This window comes from Eptatretus burgeri, chromosome 17, assembly GCF_056783735.1.
Source record: "Eptatretus burgeri isolate ZD-2024b chromosome 17, Ebu_testis_v1, whole genome shotgun sequence".
Classification (NCBI taxonomy): domain Eukaryota; kingdom Metazoa; phylum Chordata; class Myxini; order Myxiniformes; family Myxinidae; genus Eptatretus; species Eptatretus burgeri.
In genome coordinates, this window is record NC_140977.1 from 60,721,755 (window position 1) to 60,748,177 (window position 26,423).

Genomic DNA, 26,423 nt, shown 5'->3' on the forward strand with positions numbered 1-26,423 from the left:
AGGGTAAGTGGTTCCAGAGTAAATATTATTTAATATTTTTCCTTCAATCGAACATGGCTGCCAAACCATCGACCGATCAATTATTCATTAACAAACTTATATCCCCTTGAATTGGAGAATACGTATGTGAAGTTTCCTCTTGATCTGACCAGCTGTTCTAGAGAAGATGTTTGAAGGTCTTAGGGTGAATTCAATATGGCCAACAAACCATGTGTGACCTTTCAATTAGAAATTAACAAACTTGTGAAAGGATGTCTTGGGGAAAGTGTGTGTGAAGTTTTGCCTAAATATGTCCAGCCGTTCTGGAGAAGAAATTTTTAAAATTTATTAATTTTCAATCCAATATGGCTGACAAACCATGTGACCTATGATATAAATTTACATTCTGCCTCTAATGTGGTAGGGGAACACGTGTGTGAAGTTTCGTGTGACTCGGTTGAGATGCATTTTTCCATCCAAGATGGCAGCCATACCATGGAACTTGTGATGTCGTAATTTTACCACATATGCAGACATGGTGGTCGATGCTAGTTGCAAATTTTCGCTTCGATAGGGTAAGTAGTTCCAGAGAAAACATTATTTAATATTTTCTTCAATCCAATATGGCTGCCAAACCATGTGACCTATCAATAAGAAATTAACAAACTTGTAAAAGGACGTCATGGGGAATGTGGGTGTTAAGTTTCGCCTCAATCTGTCCAACTGTTCTGGAGAAGATTCAAAAAAAAATTCAAAACAATATGGCTGACGAACTTGCATATGACATCAAAATCATTTTTTCCTACCTGCGGTGAATAATTCCTATGGTGAATTTTTGTCTGATTTTCTCACCTTTTGTTGCAGTTGAAATGTAAACTATCTTAACGACGACAAAAGATGAAATCAGATGATGAATTCTTGTGAAGATTGACCATCTGAATGGACGTTATATTATTTAGGCCTTAATTTCACGACAAATGCATTTTTGTCAAAAAACTCATTTTCTTTCCGGTTTTTTTTTTTTTTGCAACCGAGTCTTAAACCATCTCGGTGACCATGAGAAATGAAATTGAATGGGAGTTGAGATAAAGCTGTGCGAGATTAACAAAGTGCGAGACGAACAAAAGAGGTCCCACAGAGCAAACAAAATGGTGGCCATTTGATTTTGAAGCCCCTCCCTGAATGGGAAGTTTCTCGATCCCCAAATGGACAGACACGACCAACCGGTTGAGATTTTATATTTATATATCTCCTCTATTATAGAGAATGCAGTGAGCTTCATACTTAACGTGTGCACGTGAGAGAATAGGAAACAACAACAACAACAACAACAACACAATACCCCTAGCTATTTGGAATCCGTGTCGTTGGATATGACCTTTTGCTTCGGTTGTTATTAAACGCTGTGCGGTGTATAATCACGATTGGGTTTTATTTCTATCTTGTGAATATTACTTGACGTGTGCAGATGAGAGAATAGGAAACAACAAAAAGAACACAATACCATACCAATTGTGAATCCGTGTCGTTGGCTATGACCCTTTTGCTTCCGTTTTTTTTTTTTTTTTCCGGTTTTTGTCATGGGGAATGATGCATGCCGGGAGATAAAGGCATCGTCGGAGACATGAAAGACCCAAATAATATCAGACATGGTGTGTATTTCCTCCACTGATTTTAATAAAGATATCTCCCGCATCATCAAAAAATAATTTTTAATCGTGATTTACGTTATTTGATCGCTGATCCTGAATCCAGGCCGAAGTAACCGGAAATTGCGTATACAATTGTCAACAAGTTATCGGTAAAGTCAGAAGCGAATGTAAGAAGAATACTGCGTTCGCTTCTCAGCTTTGCCTATTCCATATTAGAATAGATAGATGTTCGTGATGTTATTGGACACCGCTCCTTCCCAATTCCATATGCAGGTGATGCATGACGTCATCGCTGGGCACCAAATGAAGGGAGTACTCGTTAACCTCCGCCATCTTCGAAGATGAATGGAGGTTACTGTTTTCACCCTTCTGTTTGTTTGTTTGTTTGTTTGTTTGTGAACAGTATTACGGAAAAACTCCTCGACGGATTTTGACGAAATCTGGTGGGGGGGGGGGTAAGGTATGGTCCAAGAATCATGCCATTCAATTTTGGACTTGGTCCCCCCCCCCCCCAAAAAAAAAAAGAGAATTTTTTTTTTTTTGCAATTCTAGATGTTTTAAGTGATTTCCAACCCCCCCCCCAAATTTTTTTTTTACCCACCCCCAATTTTTTTTGCATTTCTACATGTTTTAAGTGATTTCCAACCCCCCCCCAATTTTTTTTTACCCACCCCCAAAAAAAGAATTTTTTTTTTGCATTTCTACATGTTTTAAGTGATTTCCAACCCCCCCCCCCAAAAAAAAATTGTCAGAGAATTTTTTTTTTGCATTTCTACATATTTTAAGAGATTTCCAACACCCCCAAAAAATTGTTTGAGAAAAAATTTTTTTTTGCACATTTACATGTTTTAAGTGATTTCCACCCCCCCCCCCCCCCCCAATTTTTTTTTTTGCATTTCTACATGTTTTAAGTGATTTCCAACCCCCCCAAAAAGAAATTGTTAAAGAAAAAAAAATTTTGCAACTTTTTTCAACAAAAATTCGGTTTTTTTTTTTTTGCATTTTTACATGTTTTAAGTGATTTCCAACCCCCCCCCCCCCAAAAAAAAAATGGAGAAAAGAACTATAACTGTCTACTGTTGACATCATATTTAATGAATAAGATATAAGGTTCACTTGAGTGACCCAGCAGTATTGGCGGCGGAGGTTTTGCACTCTCCCGAGTGCTCCCCCTCTAGTTTACTCCATTTGTTTGTTTACTTGTTTGTCCGAGTGATATCTCGGCCATTCTTTGAGCACGGAAGCTGAAATTTGGGGACAAACGTGAAGATGTGCTTTGATGGAAAAGTAATTTATTACCTCCGCCAACGAAGGTGAAGAAGGTTATGTTTTCACCCTTTCTCTCTGTTTGTTTCATTGTGTGCAGGATATCTCAAATTTTTTGTGGACATGTTGGGTGTGTGACGAGGACGAACTGATTCGATTTTGGTGAAGATCCGGATCTGGATACGGGAATTATTTAATTTTTTTTTTCACTGATTCTTCACCATTGAGAGGTCGGGCCAAAACGATCTAGTATGTACTGTATGGGTGTGGTGAATTGAAGGTCGTGACATGTGATCACATGTTGCCCGGCTCGAGCACAGAAGAGATAAAGCTGAGGTTCGGCTCGGCCGCGCGGATTGTCCCTGGGGCATTGTCGTTTTATGTCGGCGGCTCACTTGGTGCTCATTGAATGGTGAGAATACTGATTGATATATAATACTGATTTATTTTGCGGTGATTAGTTGCGCGTGTGTACCTTACTGCTTATGTACTCCATGCTGCGTCTGTATTTCCTGGTGTGCCTGTAGAAGCGGCTTCAATCAAATGGAATAAAGCCTATACTCTGAAGGTTCTTCTCTCGTCCTCATTTCAATTTATTCCATTTGGTTTTCTCGGCTCTCTCAACCAACGATGGACAAGATCTACAAACCAGAGAGGTTCGACGCAGACCCAAACGCGACTGACTCAGAAATGAAATGGTCGCATTGGTTCCGTTCCTTCTCACACTATCTGACCATCATCGAAGAGGGAGCTGACAAATTGGCCGCCCTCGTGAATCATGTCTCGCCCGGCGTATACAGGCTCTTCTCGGAGTGCGACACTTACGAAGCAGCGATCGACGTGCTGCAGGCGCTCTACGTGAAGCGCAAGAACGAGGTATACATACGACATCTTCTCAACACACGCAAGCAAGCAGCCGGGGAGACAATCGATCAGTTCCTGCAAGCTCTGAATCAGCTGGGAAAAGACTGCAGCTTTCGGGCCGTAAGCGCCGAGGAACACCGAAAGGAAGCGACCCGGGAGGCATTCATCCAAGGACTTAGATCAGCCCACATACGGCAACGCTTACTAGAGAAAGCGCAACCCACTCTTGAAAAGGTAGTCGATCAGGCTCGAGCGATGGATACGGCACAGCAGCAATCTGAGTCATTTGGGACACCGATGCTGCTAATGAACGCTGCTACGGTGGGAACTCAAGGAACCCCACTGGCACAGACACAGCCAGACACAGGGGATGGAGAAACACCCGAGGAGCCGGATACACAGGCCACGTCAAACTCCTCAGCAACTGCTCCGGTTGGTAAATGCTTCTTTTGTGGGTACAAAAGACACCTCCGCCAAAAATGCCCCGCCAGAGATGCCACATGCATGAATTGTGACAAGAAAGGGCATTATGCCAGGGTATGTAAATCTACTCTAAGGAGAAATAAACCCACTTCTGCGGCTCTCTACTCGCAAAATAAACTAACTGCAGCCTCCCCGGGGAATCTATCCAAGGCTATCATCAACGTACGAATCAACGGGCATATGGCTGAGGCACTGATTGATACCGGTAGCTCTGAAAGTTTCGTCAACAGCTCGCTAGTGAAGGGCAGGAAATGGAAAATCCACCCGACAGACAATACGGTATGCATGGCCGCCACATCACTACAGTCCCGCGTACGAGGGTACTGCAATGTTGAATTGGACGTAAAAGGGTACACGCATCGGGATGTAAGGGTACTGGTGCTTCGTGATTTGTGCGCAGACGTAATTCTGGGTCATAATGTCCTCAAGCAGCACACGAGCGTCGAAATACCCTTTGGAGGAAGCAAACCTCGTCTAATTTTAAATGCCTTGACTACCGCAGAGGTAACGTCCCCCCAGCTGTTCGCTAACCTGTCGCCGGTCTGCAAACCGATAGCGATCAAATGGCAGCGATATACCACTGCTGACATGAATTTCATCACTTCAGAAACCAAGCGATTACTGGAAGAAGGAATTATAGAACCGAGCGATTCGCCATGGCGCGCACAGGTGTTAGTAACCAGCAGTCAGAACCATAAGAAACGAATGGTTGTCGATTCTTCCCAAACGGTCAATCGCTTCACCCAACTCGACGCCTACCCCCTGCCGCGCATAGACGAGATGGTCGAACGCGTGGCCAATTATAAGATATTCAGCACCATCGACTTGCGAAGCGCCTATCACCAAATTCCCATCCGAGAGGAAGACAAACCTTACACCGCATTCCAGGTAGGTAGGCACCTCTTCCAATTCAGGAGAATTCCATTCGGTGTCACGAATGGAGTAGCTTGCTTCCAACGGGTTATGGACGACATCATCTCAGATGAAAACCTCAAAGACACTTTTGTTTACGTGGACAATGTCACAGTGTGCGGTAGGGATCAGGGGGAACATGACATGAATCTGGACAGATTCTTGAGCATTGCTAGAAAATATAATCTGACTCTCAACTACGAGAAATGCGTATTCTCGGCAAGGTCAATTGACCTACTCGGCGACACGATAGCCGACGGCACGATTAAGCCTGATCCTGAGCGATTGCGCCCACTTCGTGAGCTACCCCCACCTCAGGACCTGCAGACAATGCGCCGGGTGATCGGCATGTTCGCTTACTATGCAAGATGGATTTCGCAATACTCCGAGAAAATACATCCCCTAGTGCATTGCAAAAACTTTCCACCAGATGCCGCTGTTGTAACAGCTTTCCACAACCTCAAAGACGATATCAGTAATTCCGTGGTATTATCGATCGATAGCTCGGTGCCCTTTGTGGTGGAAACAGATGCTTCTGATCACGCGATAGCTGCTACGCTTAATCAGTCTGGGCAACCCGTCGCGTTCTTCTCGAGAACTCTCTCTGGAAGCGAGCAGAGACACTCGGCAATAGAGAAGGAGGCGTACGCCATCGTCGAAGCGCTGCGTAAATGGAGACATTATTTACTGGGAAACCACTTCACGCTCGTTACGGACCAACGATCCGTGGCATTCATGTTTGATGGGAAAAATAACGGGAAAATTAAGAATGAAAAAATTATTAGATGGCGGATAGACCTAGCCTGCTATAGTTACGACATTATTTACCGGCCCGGGAGGGAAAACCCTGCTGCAGACACCTTCTCGCGGGTCTACTGCTCGGCGGCAATCAGTCGGGCTTTGCAAGACCTCCATGTGTCTCTGTGCCACCCGGGGGTAACCAGAATGGCACATTTTGTACGCAGACAGAACCTGCCCTATTCTATTGAAGATATTAAACAAATGAATGCTTCATGCCCTGTTTGTGCTGAACTAAAACCCAGATTCTATGGTGCGGCTTCTGGCAGACTGATCAAGGCCACTTCTCCCTTCGAGAGACTAAACATTGACTTCAAAGGGCCCCTGCCGACCGAGACAGACAACAGATACATATTCACTGTTGTTGATGAGTATTCAAGGTTCCCTTTCGCGTTTCCGTGCTCGGATATGACCTCGGGCACTGTCGTGAAATGTCTGTCTGACCTCTTCGCTATGTTTGGGAAACCTTCGTACATACATTCAGACAGAGGGCCGTGTTTCATGTCGGCCAGGCTAAAACAATTCCTATTATAGCACGGCATCGCAACTAGTTGAACGACGGGTTACAACCCACAGAGTAATGGTCAGGTGGAACGGTATAACGGGGTCATTTGGAAAGCCGTAACTCTGGCGTTGAAATCAAGAGGACTGGGCCCCGAGCGGTGGGAGGTTACCCTTCTCGACGCTCTGAATTCCATACGCTCTTTGCTCTGCACGTCCACCAATGCAACTCCTCACGAACGAATGTTTACTCACCAGCCACGTTATGTTGACGGCCAATTGGTGCCCAACTGGCTAACCCATCCCGGAACAGTGTTCATGAAACGCCCGGTACGACAAAGCAAGTATGAACCCATGGTGGAAGAGGTCGAACTCATCGATACTAATCCAGAGTATGCTCATGTCAGGCTCCCGGATGGCAGGGAGACCACTGTGTCGGTTCGCCATTTGGCTCCCTCAGGTACTCCTCCCGCAGGTACACCACCATCTGGCACACCTCCCTCTGACATCCCCTCCCCAGGTGTTCCCCCCCAGGGACTCCACCCGAGAAGGGTGACGACGGAGCTACCGCGTTCCACCCGAGAGCGATCGGGGAGTCATCTCCGGCACGAGTCGAGGCTCACCAAGAGGATCGGAAGCCTCCCTCAAGTGAAACCGCCATCTACTCCCGGAGAGGTCGACGAATAATACCCCCTCGCCGACTCAATCTGTAAAGGGGATTATCGGCATCCTCGATGCTCATGCTCCTATATGCTCGTTACATAATATATCGATGCTCATTACCATGCTCCTACAACTCAAAATAATCCTCACTGCTTGGCATGTATGCTTCTGTAGTTTAGATAGTTCGCGTTGCTTGAAATGTATACTCCTGTAGCGCTGAAGTAATCATGGTGCGTTAGCTGGGCCTCTAGTTACATTTTAAAGACGGGGAGAATGTGGTGAATTGAAGGTCGTGACGTGTGATCACATGTTGCCCGGCTCGAGCACAGAAGAGATAAAGCTGAGGTTCGGCTCGGTCGGGGGGATTGTCCCTGGGGCATTGTCGTTTTATGTCGGCGGCTCACTTGGTGCTCATTGAATGGTGAGAATACTGATTGATATATAATACTGACTTATTTTGCGGTGATTAGTTGCGCGTGTGTACCTTACTGCTTATGTACTCCATGCTGCGTCTGTATTTCCTGGTGTGCCCGTAGAAGCGGCTTCAATCAAATGGAATAAAGCCTATACTCTGAAGGTTCTTCTCTCGTCCTCATTTCAATGGGAAGATATTTCAAACATGTATCGGACTCGATATGTTCTGGTGGATCAGACGTTACGTGGTGGAGGTATGTGCACGACCGAGTGCCCTTGTCGTTTTCACTTGGACTTGTGTCATTGGTTGATGAAGGAAAATTATCTTGCTCGGACCAAGACGGTGTTGTTCGCACCAGTTTACGTTGTCCACGTTTCAGAGTCACGATCGGTGGCACTTTTTCAGATAAGCACGACAACATATAAGGGTTCGCGTGTTCGTAATATTGAGTTTAAACACAAACAAACAAACAAACAAAACCGTAACAGTAAATACCCAGGCCACGGGCCCGCTGTGGAAACTTGTCGAAGCGGATCAGCGGCGACCACTGCGCGCCTTCGTCTCGTCGTTGATTGAATTTGTGTTTAACGACCAGTTCGATCGTACGATTTATTCAACGGATTCATTTCATTTGAACATATATCCTGTTAAAATAATTTAAAATCGAACTTGTAACCAGTGTTTCCTTTTTTTTAATTTTTCTTTTTCTTCGTGAGCCGTTGCTAGGGGCAACGCGAGGCGCCATCATGGTGAGTCCGTTTTCATCTCCGGCCCAGTTTGGTTGTCGCAAAGTTCCGAGATTTGTGGCCAGAAGGTGTTCGTTGGTTATTTTAAATAAACGTTTTAGGTCACGAAATGGTTTTCAGGATTTCCATTGCTTTTGATTGCCATGTTTCCGAATTATCGCTCATATATATATATATATATATATATATATATATATATATATATATATATATATATATATATATATATATATATATATATATATATATACTCACAAACACTCTGTGCCAAATGTTACCTTCGCGACAGGTGGTGTTAGATTCCCAGGGTTACCAATCAGCTTGGAGAGCGCTCGCCAAGTGGCTTAAGCACTCGATTCCAAACCGTTGATGGGGAACGGCTGGCTTGGCAAGCGCAAGCGAGCTGCTTGGTAACGGAACACACCCCAAGTACGCATCACCTTGTCATTGGAACAAGTTCACACAGACTCCATCGTGCCGCAAGCGAGAGCGCGTTTATTTACGCGATGACGTCTTCACGTACGCGATGACGTCTTCACGTACGCAATCGACAACTCAAAAAACAACAACAACAACAATGGCAATGACGATGGAGTCCAATGCATATGTTACATCTCCCTTTCTTACAGATAAACAAGAAAAGCAAAAGTCTCTTTTTCGTTATAAACTGCTCATGAACATGCAACAATCAAACTCAGGTCGAATGGATCAATTAATTTTAAACGATTGATTTTTTTTTTTTTTTAAAGATCCAGACGTCGTGGAGGGTTCATGGCCCTGCCGCTCATGTTGGTGTCCACTACTTGGCGTTCCTGGGTGATGCGGTGGCTCGAGGTGAAGACTCTGTTGGGGAAACTCCAGGATTCAGATGTCTGCAAACTGGGACTTGGGGACTTTCAGCCGTTCTCCACTGGGGTGTCTCATTGAGGAACAGGAGCAGGGACATCATTCACATCCGGGGAAACATGGGAACAAGAGAGTGGCTGATGAGGGTACACTACGGAGATGGAGCCTGTTACGCCGGTGTTTACATTGCTTGCGGTCCTCTCCACATATGAACGGGGGCTGTTGTGATGTACCTCAATCACACACCTGGGATCCAATGCCCGGCATCTGGGTGTAGTGGGGCAGATTACAGCAATTTTTGAGAGGAATCGTGCAAATGATGATACAAGCATCAAATTTGGCACATTTGTTCTCCAGGGGATTCCAATCAAATCTGCCTGATTGGCCATTTGAAAAATACAAATTTTGAAAAATTTGAAAAAAAAAAAAACTTCAAAAAAGGCAAGATCACGAATCAATGTTGGATGCTGGAGAGATTGGTGAATGTTTCAGAAACATCATCAAAGACGCTCCAAGTCTGCCATGCAGTTTTCTTCTCTTTACCGCGGAAGGCAGACACGACGTCACATCCAGTGAACGCATGGAAGTATGGGATCCCTCAAGCTTTCTCAGGCCCTATTGCAGAAACTACCTCATGGACTGGAATCCATCATGCCTTGGCTCCTTGGCCAAAGGCAATCCACATGTTCTCAAGACTTAGTTCCTGTAAGGATGGCAGTGCAGATATTGCTCTGAAAAGTACGTCCGTGTCATTAGCCTTAACAATAATGGACTTTCTACCATCCGTCGTTGCATCCCTGGCGTGTAAAAATATTCGAGTGTCAGCTTCTTCATGACAACATGGAGACACAGCATCCAGTGACTTACTTGTGTTGCTAATGGCATCTTCTCCTTTTGTGACAATGACTGTGCTTGTCGTCTGTGCTTCACACATCTTTTCCGCAAGGAAGTGAAACAGCTCAGTCTTGTTGCTGTCATCTCGAAGAAAGCTTCTCCAGTTACTTGGGGTCTTACTGGTTCCTGTCACTCTTCTTCTGATTCCTTGCCCCCTTTTCGACCTTGCCTCGGACTTCAGACTTGACTTCTTGTACACATCAAACACTACGTCCACCCTCTCGTACCTGGCACCATAGGATTCCACCTTTGGGATGATGTCTTCTTTAGCATTGTCATCAAAAATCTTTGAAGTGCGTGGAGGTGGGGCATTGATAAGTGCTGAGCCATCAATGATGACTGCATGTCCCCTTGGTTCTCTGTCTGGGATGTTCACTTGTGCTTCAAGAATTTCAGCCAGCTGTGACTTCAAATTTTTTTGAAGATTTTTTTTTTTTTTCAAATTTTTCAAAATTTGGATTTTCAAATGGCCAATCGGGCAGACTTGATCAGAAAGCCCTGCAGAACAGAAATGCCAAATTTGATACTTGTATCATAATTTGCACAATTTTTCTACTATCTACTACACTAGTGTGACATCCTAACACCGTCTCCTGGCTGAAGCGTTGGTAGACCTGACATTGATGGCTTGTCGTGATAGTGCTTTTGTTTATCTTTCTGTGCATCAAAGCGTGATTTCACCATGTCATGGTCATACTTAGCAGCCTTGAGAAGGGTACGGTTGCAGGCTAGTGTATTTCTGGGGCGTCTCCCCATGAGTAGCTGAGCTGGGGACAAGTTTATTCCTACACGTGGAGTGGTACGATAGGCTCGCAAAGCTAAGTGCTTACCTGTTGATTTTTTCCAGGGTTTTTTTGACTGTCTGGATTGCTCTTTCTGCCTCTCCATTAGCACTCTGGAATTTGGGGGATACAATCTTGTGTGTAATGCCATATACTTTGCAAAACTGAGAATATTCCTCTGACATGTATTGACTTCCAGAATCCCTTCGTAGGTTCTCTGGAATACCATGTCGCCAAAACTGCTGCTTGAGCGCTTCGATCACAGAGCGAGCCGTAACGTCCTTGAGGCAGTCTACCTCCACAAACTTGGAGTAATAGTCGACTGTGAGCAAGTACTGCTTTGCTTCAAAATTAAAAATGTCACTCGCAACTTCAAAAAATGGAAGATCAGGTGTATAAGTTGGCAAGAGACCGTGGAAACAAAGGCATTTAGGATCATGGGCATCTCCCACGATGAGGCTGAATCTTTGGGCCTCTCACTCTCTCACCGCAGGCAGGTCGGTGGTCTTTCTGTCTTCTACCGTCTCCTCTCTGGTCTCGTCCCCCCTGCTGTGTCTGCAATTTGTCCCCACCATATTTCCGCAGGGCGCTCAAGGTCCGCCAACAACCCCCTTCTGGGAAAACTACCAAAATCACGAATCACTGCTCACCTTCACTCTTTCATTCCTCTTTTTTCCCACCTTTGGAATAAACTCCCTCACTCTGTTCACTTCCATCCTTCCCTCCAGGCCTTTAAAACAGCTGTTCACCACCACCTCTTATCGTCCCCCATCCAAATCCTCCATTTTTTTCTACCCCCGTTAATCCACCCCAAACCCACCTCCTTCAAATTCCCAGCTTTCCTTCCTGAAAGTCCCTGTAATGTCCATCTTGTATTCCCCATGTTCCCTGCCCCATCCCTCTCCCTTCCACAGATCTCCCAACGTCTCTGTTCCCCACTGTTTTGTCCTTCCCTTTGCGGCCCCTCTTGTCTCATGCCCCCCCTTGATGTGCGTTGTGTGTTAGCTGTCATACGAGCCTCGACAAGGCATACAAAAAAATAAAATAGATGGGCTCCCGTTGTTGAGCTCTGATACTCAGCACACTTGCACAGGACCGTTTCTTCAATGTCAGAGTTCATTGAGGGCTAGTATATAGACATCACGAGCACACTGTTTTCACTTGGTCATTCCCAAGTGAGATTCATGAATCAACTTAAGCATTTTGCGCCTGAGGCTTGGTGGGATGACAAGCTGCATGCCTTTATAGACAATACCGTCTGAGACTGCCAACTGCATTTGGGAATCAAAGTGAGGACGGACTGGTCTTGGGACTTCCTTTCAGGGGTCAGGCCATCTCTCCCTAATTACATTGAAGAGAAGGCTCAATTCACTCAGAGTAGCTTCTTGGATTTCAAGGTATTTCTCATTCGTGATTGCAAGTAACTGGAACATGTTGACAGACTCAAGGTCCTTGCCAGCTTCCGAGCCAGTGTCTGGTAGAGGTGCACGGGACAATGTGTCTGGCAGCACTAGTTCAGAACCACGGCAATACTTAATCTCCAAATCATACTGCTGAAGTTGAGTAGCATGCACTGTAAACTCATTGGAGAAGATAGGAGAAGTTTCTTGAAGATTTCCTCGAGAGGCTTATGGTCATTGTATACCACTGCTGATTTCCCAAATATGTAGTAGTGAAACACCTCTGTTGCATGGACGATTGAGAGCATTTCTCTTCCCCCTTCCCCTCACTCTCTCTGTCCCCTCATCACTCCCCTTGCCTAATAAAATTCAGCACTCTCCTCCCACTCTCACACCCCCTTCCTCGCACCCATCCCTCCCACAGTGTAGAGCAACATTTGGTGAGGCATCACTCTCCCCACTTCCCCCCTTTTTCGCTCTTCCCCTCTTCCCAGCCCCTTCTTCTTCACCCCCTCCTAGCTTCCCCTCCCTCCTCTACCCTACCCTGCCTCCCCTCTGTTGTCTCTTTCTCTCTCTCTCTCTCTCTCTCTCTCTCTCTCTCTCTCTCTCTCTCTCTCTCTCTCTCTCTCTCTCTCTCTCTCTCTCTCTCTCTCCCCTCTCTCTCTTCCACCCATTGCCCTCTTTCTCTCCCTCTCTCTCTCCCTCCTCTCTCTCCCTCCTCTCTCTCCCTCCTTCTCCCTCTCCCCTTAATATCCCGTAAGCGAAGCGACGGGTTGTATTTGCTTGTAAATAAGTGTGCATACCCCCATTCTCTTTTGTGCCTTTTGACTGGCTTGGTTTGTTCAGTTTGTAATGTCTTGTCCACCTTCTTCCTTGTCCTTTGCTATACAAAAGAATTCCTTTTAAAAGATAAGAAAACGTGTTTGAGCTATATGCTTTTCGTGTGTGTGCTGTCGATTATGACTCATTTAGGTGATCTTGGGGAACGGTAAAGTCGTGCAGTAATTATTGAACACAGTGCCATAAAAGACAATTTGGACCATCTTTCAGGACGAAAGGTCCCAGCGCTAAGGAACCCTGTGTTAATGGGTACTCGGACGTGACAATACATTATTTTTTCGTCCAAAATCAACAATCAGATGCTTTGGTAGTTCATAAACATGTTTGAGTAATTTCAATTAAAAAAAAAAACCATGAAAACAAACTCCATCTTTGTCATGTTGTCAGTGTTATTTAGTAATAGATAAAACCCAACATCATTCCATGTTTTTTTTTTTTTAGCACGGCTAGCACAAGGGGACTGTTATTTGGCTGTTTTAAGTTTTTCACGATCTTGCGTTATTTTTTAATTGGTGATTTTTGATACTTTATCCTGAAAAGATGTTTTGGGAAGAAGCAGATTTGGATTCAGAATGCTCAACATGTCTTGTAACCATGCCACTTTATCCCAGCTTATACCCCAAAATTCCTCAGGCACTTTTCTCAAGGACATTTTCTCAAATTTCCACCTGTCTATTCTGAAGTGGAGCTTGTTAACGCCCTCATCAAATACACCATCCAAAACGTGTTGATCTGAACTCAACCCAAAAACTAACTCGTACCATTGGGTTCAGTTTGGTTGGTAAGAAGAATTGTTGGCGATGAGTTCGCTAACTTTCCTTATCTCTGGGTTTGATGGTGCCAGAAGGGGGTGATGCATGTTTGATACTTCTGCAGCTCTGAAGCAGGATGATCTTTTTACGATCTTCTCTCGTAAAATTGCCTTCCTGTGTGCACTTAGTCACATCCCCTCTGCCGGCATTAATTGTAGGACGTTAAAGATCCCACGGTGTCCTTTGCGAATAATCGGCGCGCTATCGGCGGCACCCTGATCAAATAATAAATTCTTGCCCTAAGCTTCGTCAAACGTTAGTACTGGCCAGCCGGTTCCTGAAATATTTTGGTCAAGCTTACCCCAGCTAACCCCACAATAATGTGGGAATAATTGAGGCTGTTGAAGAAGAGGAAGAAGAAGAAGAAGAAGCTTATATGCACCGAGTCCAGGAGTTTGTTCCGTTAGAAAGCAGCTTACTATCGCTTGTCAGGCCAGCCGTTCAGATATCAACTGCTTTGCAAGCTGCTGGCAAGCGGAGCAATTGATCAAGGGAGGTGCTTGGCGAGCTGTAAGCAAGTCGCTTTCTAACAGAATGTGCCCAAAAATGGCCGCCATAAATTCAAAACGGTGGTGGCTATTTCAATTCTATTGTCACAGACGACGATATTGAAATGTGCATTTCATACTTTTATTGTTACGTCCAGTTTTCATCTTTAAGTCTTTAAAATCTACAAATATGAAAAAATCCCTCCATGCCTTCCCAAAATACACAGCAGTAGGTCCATAGATGAGCTTGGCAGGAGGCTCCTCCTTCTGACTCCCCATTTGTTTATTTTTCTTCAACTCTTTCTCGTACTCTAGCCGCTGCGAACACAATAAATTTGTTTGTGGAAGTTGTTACAAGACAATCGAGTAAAACTGAAAACAACCTATCGGACAGCATTTGTTCGAGTACAATGATAGCATTGTTTACATCGGAGGCTGCCATGTTGTTAATCAGTGATGAGCACTCCTTTCTGTCAGAATGCTTGCTTAAGCTTGCCAATGCTTGCCAACGGAACACACCCCCAGCTCTTTCCTCTAAATTTAAGGATGCCACCATTTTCCTTTATATTTCATTTTATTTTACTTTCATTGTATCTGGCTGTTTGGTCAGGTGGCAAAAGTCTTATTTTCTCTCTCTCCCTGTATCTTGTGAGTTCGATTTATATGGTTGCTCACTCTTGCCAAGTGTGGAATTTCCTGAACGAGGGTGGAGGGTGTTCATCTTGTAGTGGACTGGAATATTGTGATTTAGATTTTTAGACCTTCATCATCCAGCCATTTGTACATTTATAGCTAAAGTTGTCGATACATTTTGCATTTGATTGTCTTTCCCACTTCATCCACATTTAGCTTTTTCATGAACATTGATATTATGTGGGAAGAACTGTCAATTGCTTGTCAACATCACAAATGGGTGCTCTTCGAGTCTATGTTATTGTCTGTCACCTATTAACATGTTTCTGATGCATCGCCATGGTGTGGCATTCATTTTTAGAATCTTTCACGAGCAAAACCTGCATTGGCATCACAAGAAGAGGAAGATATTGTTGAAAAGAAGAAGGGAAAAGTTCCACATTTTATTGACTTTCTGAACAACAGAGATTATACTGGTGCTATCACGCTATTAGAGGTGAGAGGAACACTTCCTTGGTGAGATTATCATAAACACAATGGGAAGCAACATCAACAATATGGGAGTGATATGAACACGTAGATGTGATATAAACACTATTCGAGGCAAGATGAACACTTATCGTGAAAATTAAACAATACTATTTGGGTGAGATTAACTTCCAATTGGATGAGATTCACATTTATCTAGAAGACACTTGCAGGTCATATCAAGACTGGGAGGAAACTTTTGTACTATTAAATGTGATATTAACATTGGATAGGCAACATGAACATGATTAGATGCGATTAGTAACTCGATTAAATGGGATATTAACATTGGATAGGCAACATGAACATGATTAGATGTGATTAGTAACTCCATTAAATGTGAGATTAATATTAACATTATTCGAGGTATATTGATTTTGGTTGATAGATTGTTTGATTGAATTAATCTTGTGCCAGTGTAGCATAGGAACCTTTCTTGGAACCAAAACATATGAGTAAGAGTTGGGCATTTTATTACCCCCACCACCGAAGGTGGACGGAGGTTATGTTTTCTCCCCTATCTGTCTGTTTGTTTATGAGGAGGATATCTCAAAAAGTTAGGGATGGATTCAGACGAACCTTAGTGGACAGGTTGTGTGTGTGACAAGGTCTGATTGATTTGATTTTTGTGAAGATTCGGATGCACATTTGACCTATCAGTGGGATACAAAATGTAACTGTTCAGCCTGATGGGGGTATGTGTTGTACCAAGTGCCGTTCTTATTTCAAAAAGCCATATTCTGGTGAAACTTGGCAGACAGGTTGGGTATGTGACAAGGATAACTTGAATAGATTTTGGTGAAAATCTGGATCCATATTTGGATCCGAGAATTTTATGTGATTCTTCATCATTGAGAGACATTGCCAAAAAACGAGAAAGATAACGATATTTCACAAAGTTTTATGGATGGATTCGGATGAAACTTGGTATGTAGGTGACAAGATGAACCCGATTCGATTTTTGTTCGACTGGATCTGCATCCATACCTTATCAGTAAAATAGAAACCGTAAACTGTTCAGGTTGGTGGAGGTATGCATTCTACCGAATGCCGTTCTAGTTCCTCATTTTGTCAGGACATTCACCAAGTTGTGATCAAGCATAAATATTTCTCATATATAATAGATAGCTCTTACCATGGAATTTTTTTACTTCTTTTCACCAGGTTATGTTTTTTTTTTTTTTTACTCATGGACTTTAATCACTGTTGCGAAAAGTGTGTTGTCTTCAACTGCTCGGAATCCAGGTCACAACAGCAATTACTAGCAGTTTGTAGAGAGAGAGAGAGAGAGAGAGAGAGAGAGAGAGAGAGAGAGAGAGAGAGAGAGAGATAGAGAGAGAGAGAGAGAGAGAGAGAGAGAGACCGAGAGAGAGAGAGAGAGAGAGAGAGAGAGAGAGACCGAGAGAGAGAGAGAGACCGAGAGAGAGAGAGAGAGACCGAGAGAGAGAGAGAGAGAGACCGAGAGAGAGAGAGAGAGACCGAGAGAGAGAGAGACCGAGAGAGAGAGAGACCGAGAGAGAGAGAGACCGAGAGAGAGAGAGAGAGAGAGAGAGAGAGAGAGAGAGACCGAGACCGAGACCGAGACCGAGACCGAGACCGAGACCGAGACCGAGACCGAGACCGAGAGACCTTCGTGAACATTCTCTTTCCGAGTAAATATAAGTGGAAAGGTAGAGTGGAAGAGGGAGAAGGTGAGAATAATAGCCAGTCATCAGTACAATGTCACATCTGCGTTTCACATTTATAATTTGTGTTTTACTTCTGAAATAAATATAAGCTTGTAGTTCACTTGCCTGGCATCGATTGATTGAAGATTGATTTTGATCACACTTGGAAAAAAAATCACATCATGTTTGGTTATGATTGTGCATTTTTCAGTTCCAGAAGCACTCTGGTGATGCAGAGAAAAACGTCGATCTCTGGCTTGCCTATTGTCATTTTCATCTTGGAGATTACAAGAAAAGCATGGAGGTTTGTCTTCACATTTCCACAAGCATCAGGGTCTTTGGCACTTGGTTTTAGTGGGTTCTCAAGTGATTTACCGAGACATCGGTATCCCTGGTAAAAAGCTTGTACTGACACAAAATTACACCGTCTGTGTTCTTTAGAGTGAAAGTAGTAGGTCTAACAACAGCAATATTGTTAATCAACTTGCTAACTCGATGTTTTCATTTCCATTGAGATTTGAGAATGAACATGATAAAAAGGAATAATTCTGTTTTGCTTTTTACGGATCCAGAAGTGAATGAAAATGTGAATGAAATCAGCATATCGATGACGCATTCACTTAATTCCCACTGCTTGATGCTTGCAATTTCTTTCACATGCTTATTTTCTCACCAAAAAACCCTGTTGTCGAACTGTGGTGAATAAATAAATATACAGGAAATGTGAACGATGTTCCTTTCCTCTAGAAATACCTTTTGTCGAATCTTTCCATCAATATCAGGTGATGCCAAGCACTTGCAGAGATTTACGAGTAGTAATGAGTTGTTGTTCGGCTTTCTCCATCTTTCTCTGTCCTTCCATAACCAGTCGCTTGTTAAGGCCCAGTCACACCTTGACGTTTTAGCCAGCAATGGCAACGTATCAAAATGTATGTAAAACTCTGGCTTACGTTGAACTTTTGATGTTTTTTTTTAAAGATTCGGACGTATTCATAACGAGTTTGTCGTATGCATAACATATTAGTAACGGACACAGAACGTTTCATTGTCTGAAAGATAACTTATACCAACGAATGCTTAGACTGTTGTCGGCGTTCACAACCTATGCCCAACGATAGTCTAACTTATGCATAGCGCGCTGCACGTATTGCCGCTGATCACGTGGCGTAGCCTATTAAAAGGCTGCCGCACGATTCAAATCATAACCGCCGGAGAAATGGAAGTGTCAACATCACAGTCACACCTTGGCGATCTTGCCAGCATATGCCGACCTCTGAAAAATGCGTCTAAAACGCTGGCGCACGTCGAATACGGTATGGGTAAGTTTGGTTTACGTGAATAGAACGCTAAAGTACACTATCATACGTCATAGTAAGTGGTGTATGTCTTGTAATTTTAAAGGTGTTAAAAATTTTACGACATACTTGCCGTATGCCTCACACGTTCCGCATACGATGGGAATAAGTTGTACGCACGATATGCGAACGTTGGCACAAGTCGACAAAAGTTACTTGTAAGCTACTCATCAGTCGAAACACGTCGAGCTAATGTCTAGCGTACCCGAAAGTTATTTCTAACTTATGAGTAACGTGGTTTGAACCAATTCCTAACGTATTTTCAACGCACATTGACGTATGTAAGACGTATTTGATTGACGTCTTTCGGACGACCAAAGAACTAAATGAACGTGTTTCTAACTTACAACTTCCATATAATGGCGTATTGGCAGCGGTTAGGGGAATTAGTATATAAAAATGGGGTTCACACAGGAGGAACCAGTCAGTGTTCCAGACTCCATGGTTTTTTTTTTTCTTTGGCATGACGGTGATGTTGACACTTCGATTTCTAGTGCGGTTCTGATTTAAATCGTTGAGTGGCAGCCTATTAATTATATTATATTATAACCGCACTAGAAATCGAAGTTTCAACATCACTGTCATACCGAAGTAAAACCCCCCCCCCCAAAAAAAAACCAGGGAGTCTGGAACACTGACGCTAAACATTACCTCGACGTGTTTCGACTTATGAGTAACTTACAAGTAACGTGTGTCGACGTGTGTCAACGATCGCGTAACGTGCCTACAACACGTTACTCATAGGTTAGAAATAAGTTTCGGGTACGCTAAACATTACCTCGACGTGTTTCGACTTATGAGTAACTTACAAGTAGCGTGTGTCGACGTGTGTCAACGATCGCATAACGTACCTAAAACGTATGGCCAGCGTAGCGGAACTTGTGAGTCATACACTGGCATAAGTCATAAAATTTCAAGCTTGTTAAAATTTATGGACAACTGCAAAGTACAACGATGAAAGCCAGCGTACTATGACGTATGGCAGTGTTTTTCAGCGTGCTCTCAATGTTTCCAAAACTTACCCATAACGTATTGGACGTGCGCCAGCGTTTCAGACAAATTTTTCAAAAATCGGCATAAGCTGGCTAAAACGTCAAGGTGTGACTGGGCCTTTATCGGTGGACAGAGGTTATGTTTTCACCCCTTACTGTGTGTTTGTCTTAGTAGGATTTTTCAACAAATTATGGACAGATTCGGGCGAAACTTGGTGGACAGTTTGGGTGTGTGACACGGATGAATTTATTTGATTTGGTGAAGTTCCGAATCTGGATCCTGATACGAGAATTAAAAAAAAAAATTCAGTGATTCTTCATTATTAATAGATAGGACCAAAAACAATATACAGCATGATATCTCAAAAAGTTGTTGACGGATTCAGACGAAACTGTGTGGATGAGTTGGTTAGGTGACAAGAACAAGTCAAATAGATTTTGGTTAATGTCCAGATGCAGATCCGGCCTGTCAATGCGACACAAAATGTAAACTGTTCAGCCTGGTGGTGGTATTCACTGTACCGAGTGCCATTATCGTTATTTCATGATTTCCATGGCTTTCCGAGTACATTTTAATGCACAATTTTTTTTTCAATGTTCATGCACTTCCAAATCCGTCCACAACTTTTTGAGATATGTTGCTGTGTGTGTGTGTATATATATATATATATATATATATATATATATATATATATATATATATATATATATATATATATATATATATATATATATATACATATACATATATTGTTGCGAATTCACGGCCACGCAACTTGAATCGCGGCACGTCACCCACCGGACGGACAATTCAGTCGTGACCCTCTCGGAACAATGCCGGGAGCTAGTCACGGGTGGGGGTTTAACCTCACCACGATCGTGCCAATTGCCCACCCGCGCAGGATAGGGTTGCTCGCCAAATTCGATCTACCTAAGTACCTGTGCGAATGGTCGACCGGGCGATCGTACCACGCCACAGGCCGACTCCGGACACGAACCGCTTAAGCGGTCTGTTCCGTGCTACAGTGATAACTGAGCGGTGTTATCGTCGGCCTTGATGGTTCCGATTAATTACCGGGATGTTGCACCCACTACGAACCCCTTACGTGAAGCAGGATGGAGAGTCAAACAAAGGAAAGGACGCAGCGAAACAGGGAACAAGTTCACACAAGCACGTTTAATTCACACAGACCAGCACGGAAGGCACGTATTTACAGTCACAATAATCAAAATGTACATATAAAGCGAAAGAAGAGTTAAAACCGAATGCGCGTACACATGGCAACACTTAAACAGTTCTACTTATGGAGACTGGTGCCACAAACACACATACAAAACCCCGAAAAGAAAATGGTCACTTCCCTTTGGGCCGTCGAGTCCTCCTCCCACGACCGTCGGCGTGGTCGCGCCTTGCCCCGACTCCTCTCGCGGTCCGCGAGCTCTCTCCGGCATGGTGCACCGAGCTCGTGCCACGTGTAGCTCGCATCGTCCACCCGACAGCTCAGACGGGGTTTTGGGGAAATGGAGGGGTTTGTTCGGCGCTATTCTCCGCGCTCGCGCACGGGGTCCCAGGGCTCGCGCGAGGATCAAAGGAGCAAGGCAGGAACAACAAGCTCGCGACCGGAACCAGAAGACGGCCATGAACCAGAAGACCAACATGAAGACCCCCCCCGAAGACCAACCAACCCAAGGTCCGTCCTGTCCGCCTTTTGTAGCGCTGGGATCCGCCCTTTGCCCCGCCCCATTTCTGGCTCCACCTCCCTTCTGGAAGCTTCCCAAAAAGGGGCGTGCCCTCTCATTCCCCCCTCCCCACGCCGTGCGGGGGTCGAGGAAAGTCAGTCTTGGCTCGGGGCCAGAGAATTCTTCCCCCAAAAAGAGGCCCCCACCTTTTCTCACCTTTGACCCCCGGCTCGGATCGCACCTCCCCCACACCGAGCGCGGAGAACCCAAACGGGAGAAACAGGCGGGAAACCCCGCGCGTCCTCGCAGTTCCTTCCTTGGCGCCTTTGTTTGCCGTTCGGAAGCGGACGTAGTGGCGAAGATGTGGTAGCGTTGATGGTGGCGGTGGCGTGGTTGTAGTGTGGTTGGCGCTGTGATGGGGATGGCATGCTTGTTGAGATGCTGCTTGTTTGAAATAAAAGATAGAGAAAGAAAAACGACTAAATGGAGGATCGCAGCTCGAATGGATCACATAAATTCCCTCTATACAACGGGTTTTGGCTAACTACACATGTACCTATGGAGATATCTCACCTGAGGGCCCTTTATGGTGTAATGCGAATTTCCACAGCCGTAACAATATACATATATATATATATATATATATATATATATATATATATATATATATATATATATATATATACATATATATACACACACACAGTTTATATATATATATATATATATATATATATATATATATATATATATATATATATATATATATATATATATATATATATATATATATATATATATCTTATTCTTCTTTCGGCTGCTCCCGTTAGGGGTCGCCACAGCGGATCATCCGTATGATCCACATCGTGATTTGGCACATGTTTTACGCCGGATGCCCTTCCTGACGCAACCCTGGTCGCCTCTTACGACAGGGATCTGGTACACCTATTCTAACCGGGGTATACACCGGGCCAGTACACTGGTACTCATTTCGCCGACCTCGGAAGGATGACAGGCTGAGTCAACCCCCTGGTGTATTAATTCAGTGGCCCAACGGGGCTTGAACTCAGGACCTTTTGGATCCCAAGCCGCTGCCCTAACCACTGCGCCAACACCAGGCATTATATATATATATACATACATATATATATATATACATACATATATATATATATACATACATATATATATATATACATACATATATTTACTGTAAATATATATGTATATATGTTTACTGTATATATATATATATATATATATATATATATATATATATATATATATATATATATGTATATATGTTTACTGTATATATATATATATATATATATATATATATATATATATATATATGTATATATGTTTACTGTATATATGTTTACTGTATATATCTGTATATATGTTTACTGTATATATATATATATGTTTACTGTATATATGTTTACTGTATATATGTTTACTGTATATATGTTTACTGTGTATATATATATATATATATATATATATATATATATATATATATATATATATATATATATATATACGTTTACTGTATATATATGTTTACTATATATATATATATATATATATATATATATATATATATATATGTATATTTATATATATATATATATATATATATATATATATATATATATATATATATATATATATATATATATATATATATATATATATATATATATATATATATATTGTTACGAATTCGTGCCCGCCGGCGTGCAATCGGCCGCTTTCCACTAATAGCAACCGCGTCGCCCACCGGACGGACAATTCAGTCATGACCCTCCTGGAACTATCGCCAGGAACCAGCCACGGGTGGGGGTTTTAACCTCACCATGGTCATGCCAATTGTCTACCCGCGCAGGATGGGGTCGCTCGCCGAATTCGATCTACCTAAGTACCTGCGCGAGCAGTCGACTGGGCGACCGTACCTTGGCGCAAGTCGGTTTAGGACACGAACCGCTAAAGCAGTCCGTTCCGTACTGCAGTGATAACCGAGCGGATATTATCGCCCAACCTCGCCGGATGTGATTTTACTCACCGGGTGTTTACAACGCAAACCAATTATTCCACGATGCAAGATGGCACTTTCAAACAAGGAAAGAGGACGCAACGAACGGGGAACATTTCAACACCACATTTATTAACAATTTGCACGTATTCAGGCAAGACAGTCATGCACATATGTACAGCCAACACAATGGAACACGTATACAGGCAAGAAAGCAATAAAACCGAATATAAGCAATGAGAATGCACAATCACTTATACGAGTCTACTTGATAGATGGCGCCACAACATGCATTCAAAAGAAGAGAAATGGCCACCCCCAAAGACAAGGGTGGCAGACGGGATCTGTGGACCCTATGTGGCGTGGAGCCGGGATGACCGAACGGGCCCACAAGACCGATGCGTCTTACTCGCACCCTCGCGGTGCGACGATGGGCAGGTCGCGACGTCTCGTCCCCACGGCGGCTAGGACAGCCGCGCCTGGTTTGTGGCCTCGCAACGATGGGCAGGTCGTGACGCCTTCTCCCCACGGCAGCTAGGACAGCGACGGAGAGGTGATCTGGGCCCCAGCAACGCGGTTGGGAGGAACGGACGGGTCTACCGACGCTTTCTCTGCATGGTTGCTTTACAAGAGTTGATGCCCTCTCAGGCTAGATGCTCGACAAGAGTTGATGCCCTCTCAGACCCCGTCCGTCCCTCAGCGAGGCGCTAATCGCGCCAATGTCCGATCACCTCGGACTGCCTTGACGCTGGCAAACTTTCTCCGGCTGTGGTCTCCACATAGCCCTCTGGTGTTCCCCAGGCTCTCCGATCCTTCCAGACCGCCGCAGACTGCTCTTGACTCATGCTCGGTTCTCCGACCCCTCCAGACTCACGGCTCCACCGACTGACGCGAAGCTTCATTCTGTTCGGCTTTATATAGGGCCGGGGAGACGAGATTCGACCTCCGCACTTTGACCTCCGATCCCCGCACTTTGACCTCTGACCCCCAGGGAGCGGACGTGGTAGAAATCACCAGCATTCACGATCTGTCACTTTGACCTCCGACCCCCCGGGGAGCGGACGTGGTAGAAATCAACGGCGTTCAAAACGGCGAGAAAACCCTTTGCCTCTGAACTGCAGTGAAGATGGCGTCGCATTCGGAACGAAGGTGAGGCGATGTTCGTGGGGTGGGGTTGTTGATGGTTGTGGAGGTAAAAAGGGCGAAGGTGGTGTTGGTTTGGTTGTGGCCGTTTTGGAACGATGTCGGTGGTAGCGATCTGGTTGTGAGGTATGGTTGGTCCAAAATAACGATAGAAAAAGGAACACACTATCTCAAAGGGTCGCAGCCCAGTGAACATGAAGAAAATCCTCAAAACTTCCTCACTTCTTAACTTCCTCACTTCCTCACTCAGAATAAACTTCCTCACTCTATTCTTTCCCATTCTTCCCTTCAGGCTTTCAAAACAGCTGTTCACCACCACCTCTTATCTTCCCCCATCCAAATCCTCGATCTTTTCTACCCCCGATAATCCACCCAAGCCCACTTCCTTCAATTCTCCTGCTTTCCTTCCTGAAAGTCCCTTTAATGTCCATCTTCCCCTCGCCATGTTCCCCGTCCCATCCCCATCCCTCTCCCTTCCACAGTTCACCTGTGTCTGTTCCCCAATGTTTTGTCCCTTCCACTCCCGCCCCTCTTGTCTCATGCCTCCTTGCTGTGAGTTGTGTGTTAGCTCTCATACGAGCCTCGACCAAGGTATACAAAAAAAAAAAAAAAAAAAAAAAAAAAAAAAACAACGGTGGGGAAACCTATCTAACACCAACTTACCGGGATAACTGATCTAAGGAACCTTTATGGTGTTCTGCAAATTTCCACAGCCGTAACTATATATATGTACACACAGGGTGGGGCATTTATATCTGACACATTTGCAATCTTTCTAGCTGGCAGCAGTCTTGGCATAACTATTTTTTTTTTCTTTGTTTTACAGATTAAAGTTTATAATGATGGAGCACTTTAAATGCAATGGGCATTGAAAAAAATTAAATTTTAAAAAATGCAATGAGCATGCCAATTTCACAAACAAGGTCATCATGACAAATGAGGCATACTTTGATTTGGCAGATTTAACTCCATCAGATTTCTTCCTCTGGGGATTTCTGAAGGGCAGAGTTTATAAGGAACATCCAACATCGATTGATGAATTGAAGGCAAACATTACTGCAACCATCTGCTCCATTGATCAAGAGACATTGCTTGCGGTAATGAACAATATGATGATCCGCTGTCGTGAATGCATTAATTTGAAAGAGGCCCATTTGTCTGACGTAATTTTTAAGAAATAAAGAATCAAAGTTGATTTAAAAAACTTGAAGTATGTGTCTATACTGTGTCGAAATTTTATTTGATTTAGAAACAAAAAGTTAGAAGGATAATAACACCATCAGATATAAATGCCCCACTATATATATATATATATATATATATATATATATATATATATATATATATATATATATATATATATATATATATATATATATATATATATATATATATATATATATATATATAGAGTTACGAATTTGGAATTCGATTGCACACAACATACAGGTTCCTTTTGTCAGCTCTGTCGATAAGTGCTTGTTCCCCAGATAGCTCACCTTCCATTGTATAAATGTTTAGAAATCGATTAGATGCGCTGTGGATCGATTTAATAGTTAGGGAGCGAACAATGGAGACGTCCCTCCCCCTCTTCTGCAAAGAGGAAGAAGAGCCCTTCCGTCCCGTGATTCATGATGTCAACAACTCCCTCCCACCCGTGATTGAGCGGGGGATGGATCACGAGGGCATGAGTCATGCCAGGCAAGGGGGAGGGGGCGGAGAAGGATAAACAGGAGATCCTTTCTTTGTTCGGGTTGGTGGTTCAGTAGAGCTTCGGCTCGAGCTGCTAAGAGGATAAGGAAGAGATCCTCTAGTTGGTTCGTGTTCGGGGGTTGTTCAGTGGAGCTTCGGTTTCTGCTTGGTGTGGTTGTTCAGCAGGCCATCGAGTCCTGCTTGGTTCAGTAGAGCTTCGACCACGGCTTGGCTCGGGTGGAGACTTTTTGGAGAGCTGCTTTGTTTGGAAAAGAGTTGAGCCAGTTGCTTGACTCGAGCTGCGAGTGGTGGCTTCTTCTTCTTGGCTCGTGGAGCTCTTTGTTCTCCGTTTGG

The 26,423-nt window shown here is 43.8% G+C and overlaps 2 protein-coding genes across 8 annotated transcripts in view; both read left to right on the forward strand.

The window, feature by feature from the left end:
* Window positions 1-2,695: 2,695 nt before the first annotated feature.
* LOC147010275 (uncharacterized) lies at window positions 2,696-5,136 on the forward strand. Its single transcript, XM_085862972.1, has 3 exons — window positions 2,696-3,309; window positions 3,425-4,858; window positions 5,133-5,136. The coding sequence occupies exons 2-3, from the start codon at window positions 3,528-3,530 to the stop codon at window positions 5,134-5,136; spliced, it is 1,335 nt and encodes a 444-aa protein (XP_085719098.1). The 5' UTR covers window positions 2,696-3,309; window positions 3,425-3,527.
* A 2,286-nt stretch (window positions 5,137-7,422) lies between these two features.
* The window catches only part of IFT56 (intraflagellar transport 56), a 97,274-nt gene continuing 78,273 nt past the window's right edge, over window positions 7,423-26,423 (forward strand). The window contains exons 1-4 of one of the 7 annotated variants that reach the window (XM_085861323.1): window positions 7,423-7,539; window positions 7,655-7,786; window positions 15,336-15,470; window positions 17,381-17,473. In XM_085861323.1, coding sequence (XP_085717449.1) covers window positions 7,754-7,786; window positions 15,336-15,470; window positions 17,381-17,473 — 261 coding nt within the window. In that variant the 5' untranslated portion in view covers window positions 7,423-7,539; window positions 7,655-7,753. Of the gene's footprint in view, window positions 7,540-7,654; window positions 7,787-8,035; window positions 8,283-9,028; window positions 9,272-15,335; window positions 15,471-17,380; window positions 17,474-26,423 lie in introns of those variants that run through there. The other 6 variants (XM_085861324.1, XM_085861322.1, XM_085861325.1 and 3 more) reach the window with 6 other exon arrangements.

What these genes read in the sequence shown, in the direction of transcription:
- LOC147010275 (XM_085862972.1), top strand. Translation starts at nt 3,528, where the DNA reads ATGGACAAGATCTACAAACCAGAGAGGTTCGACGCAGACCCAAACGCG.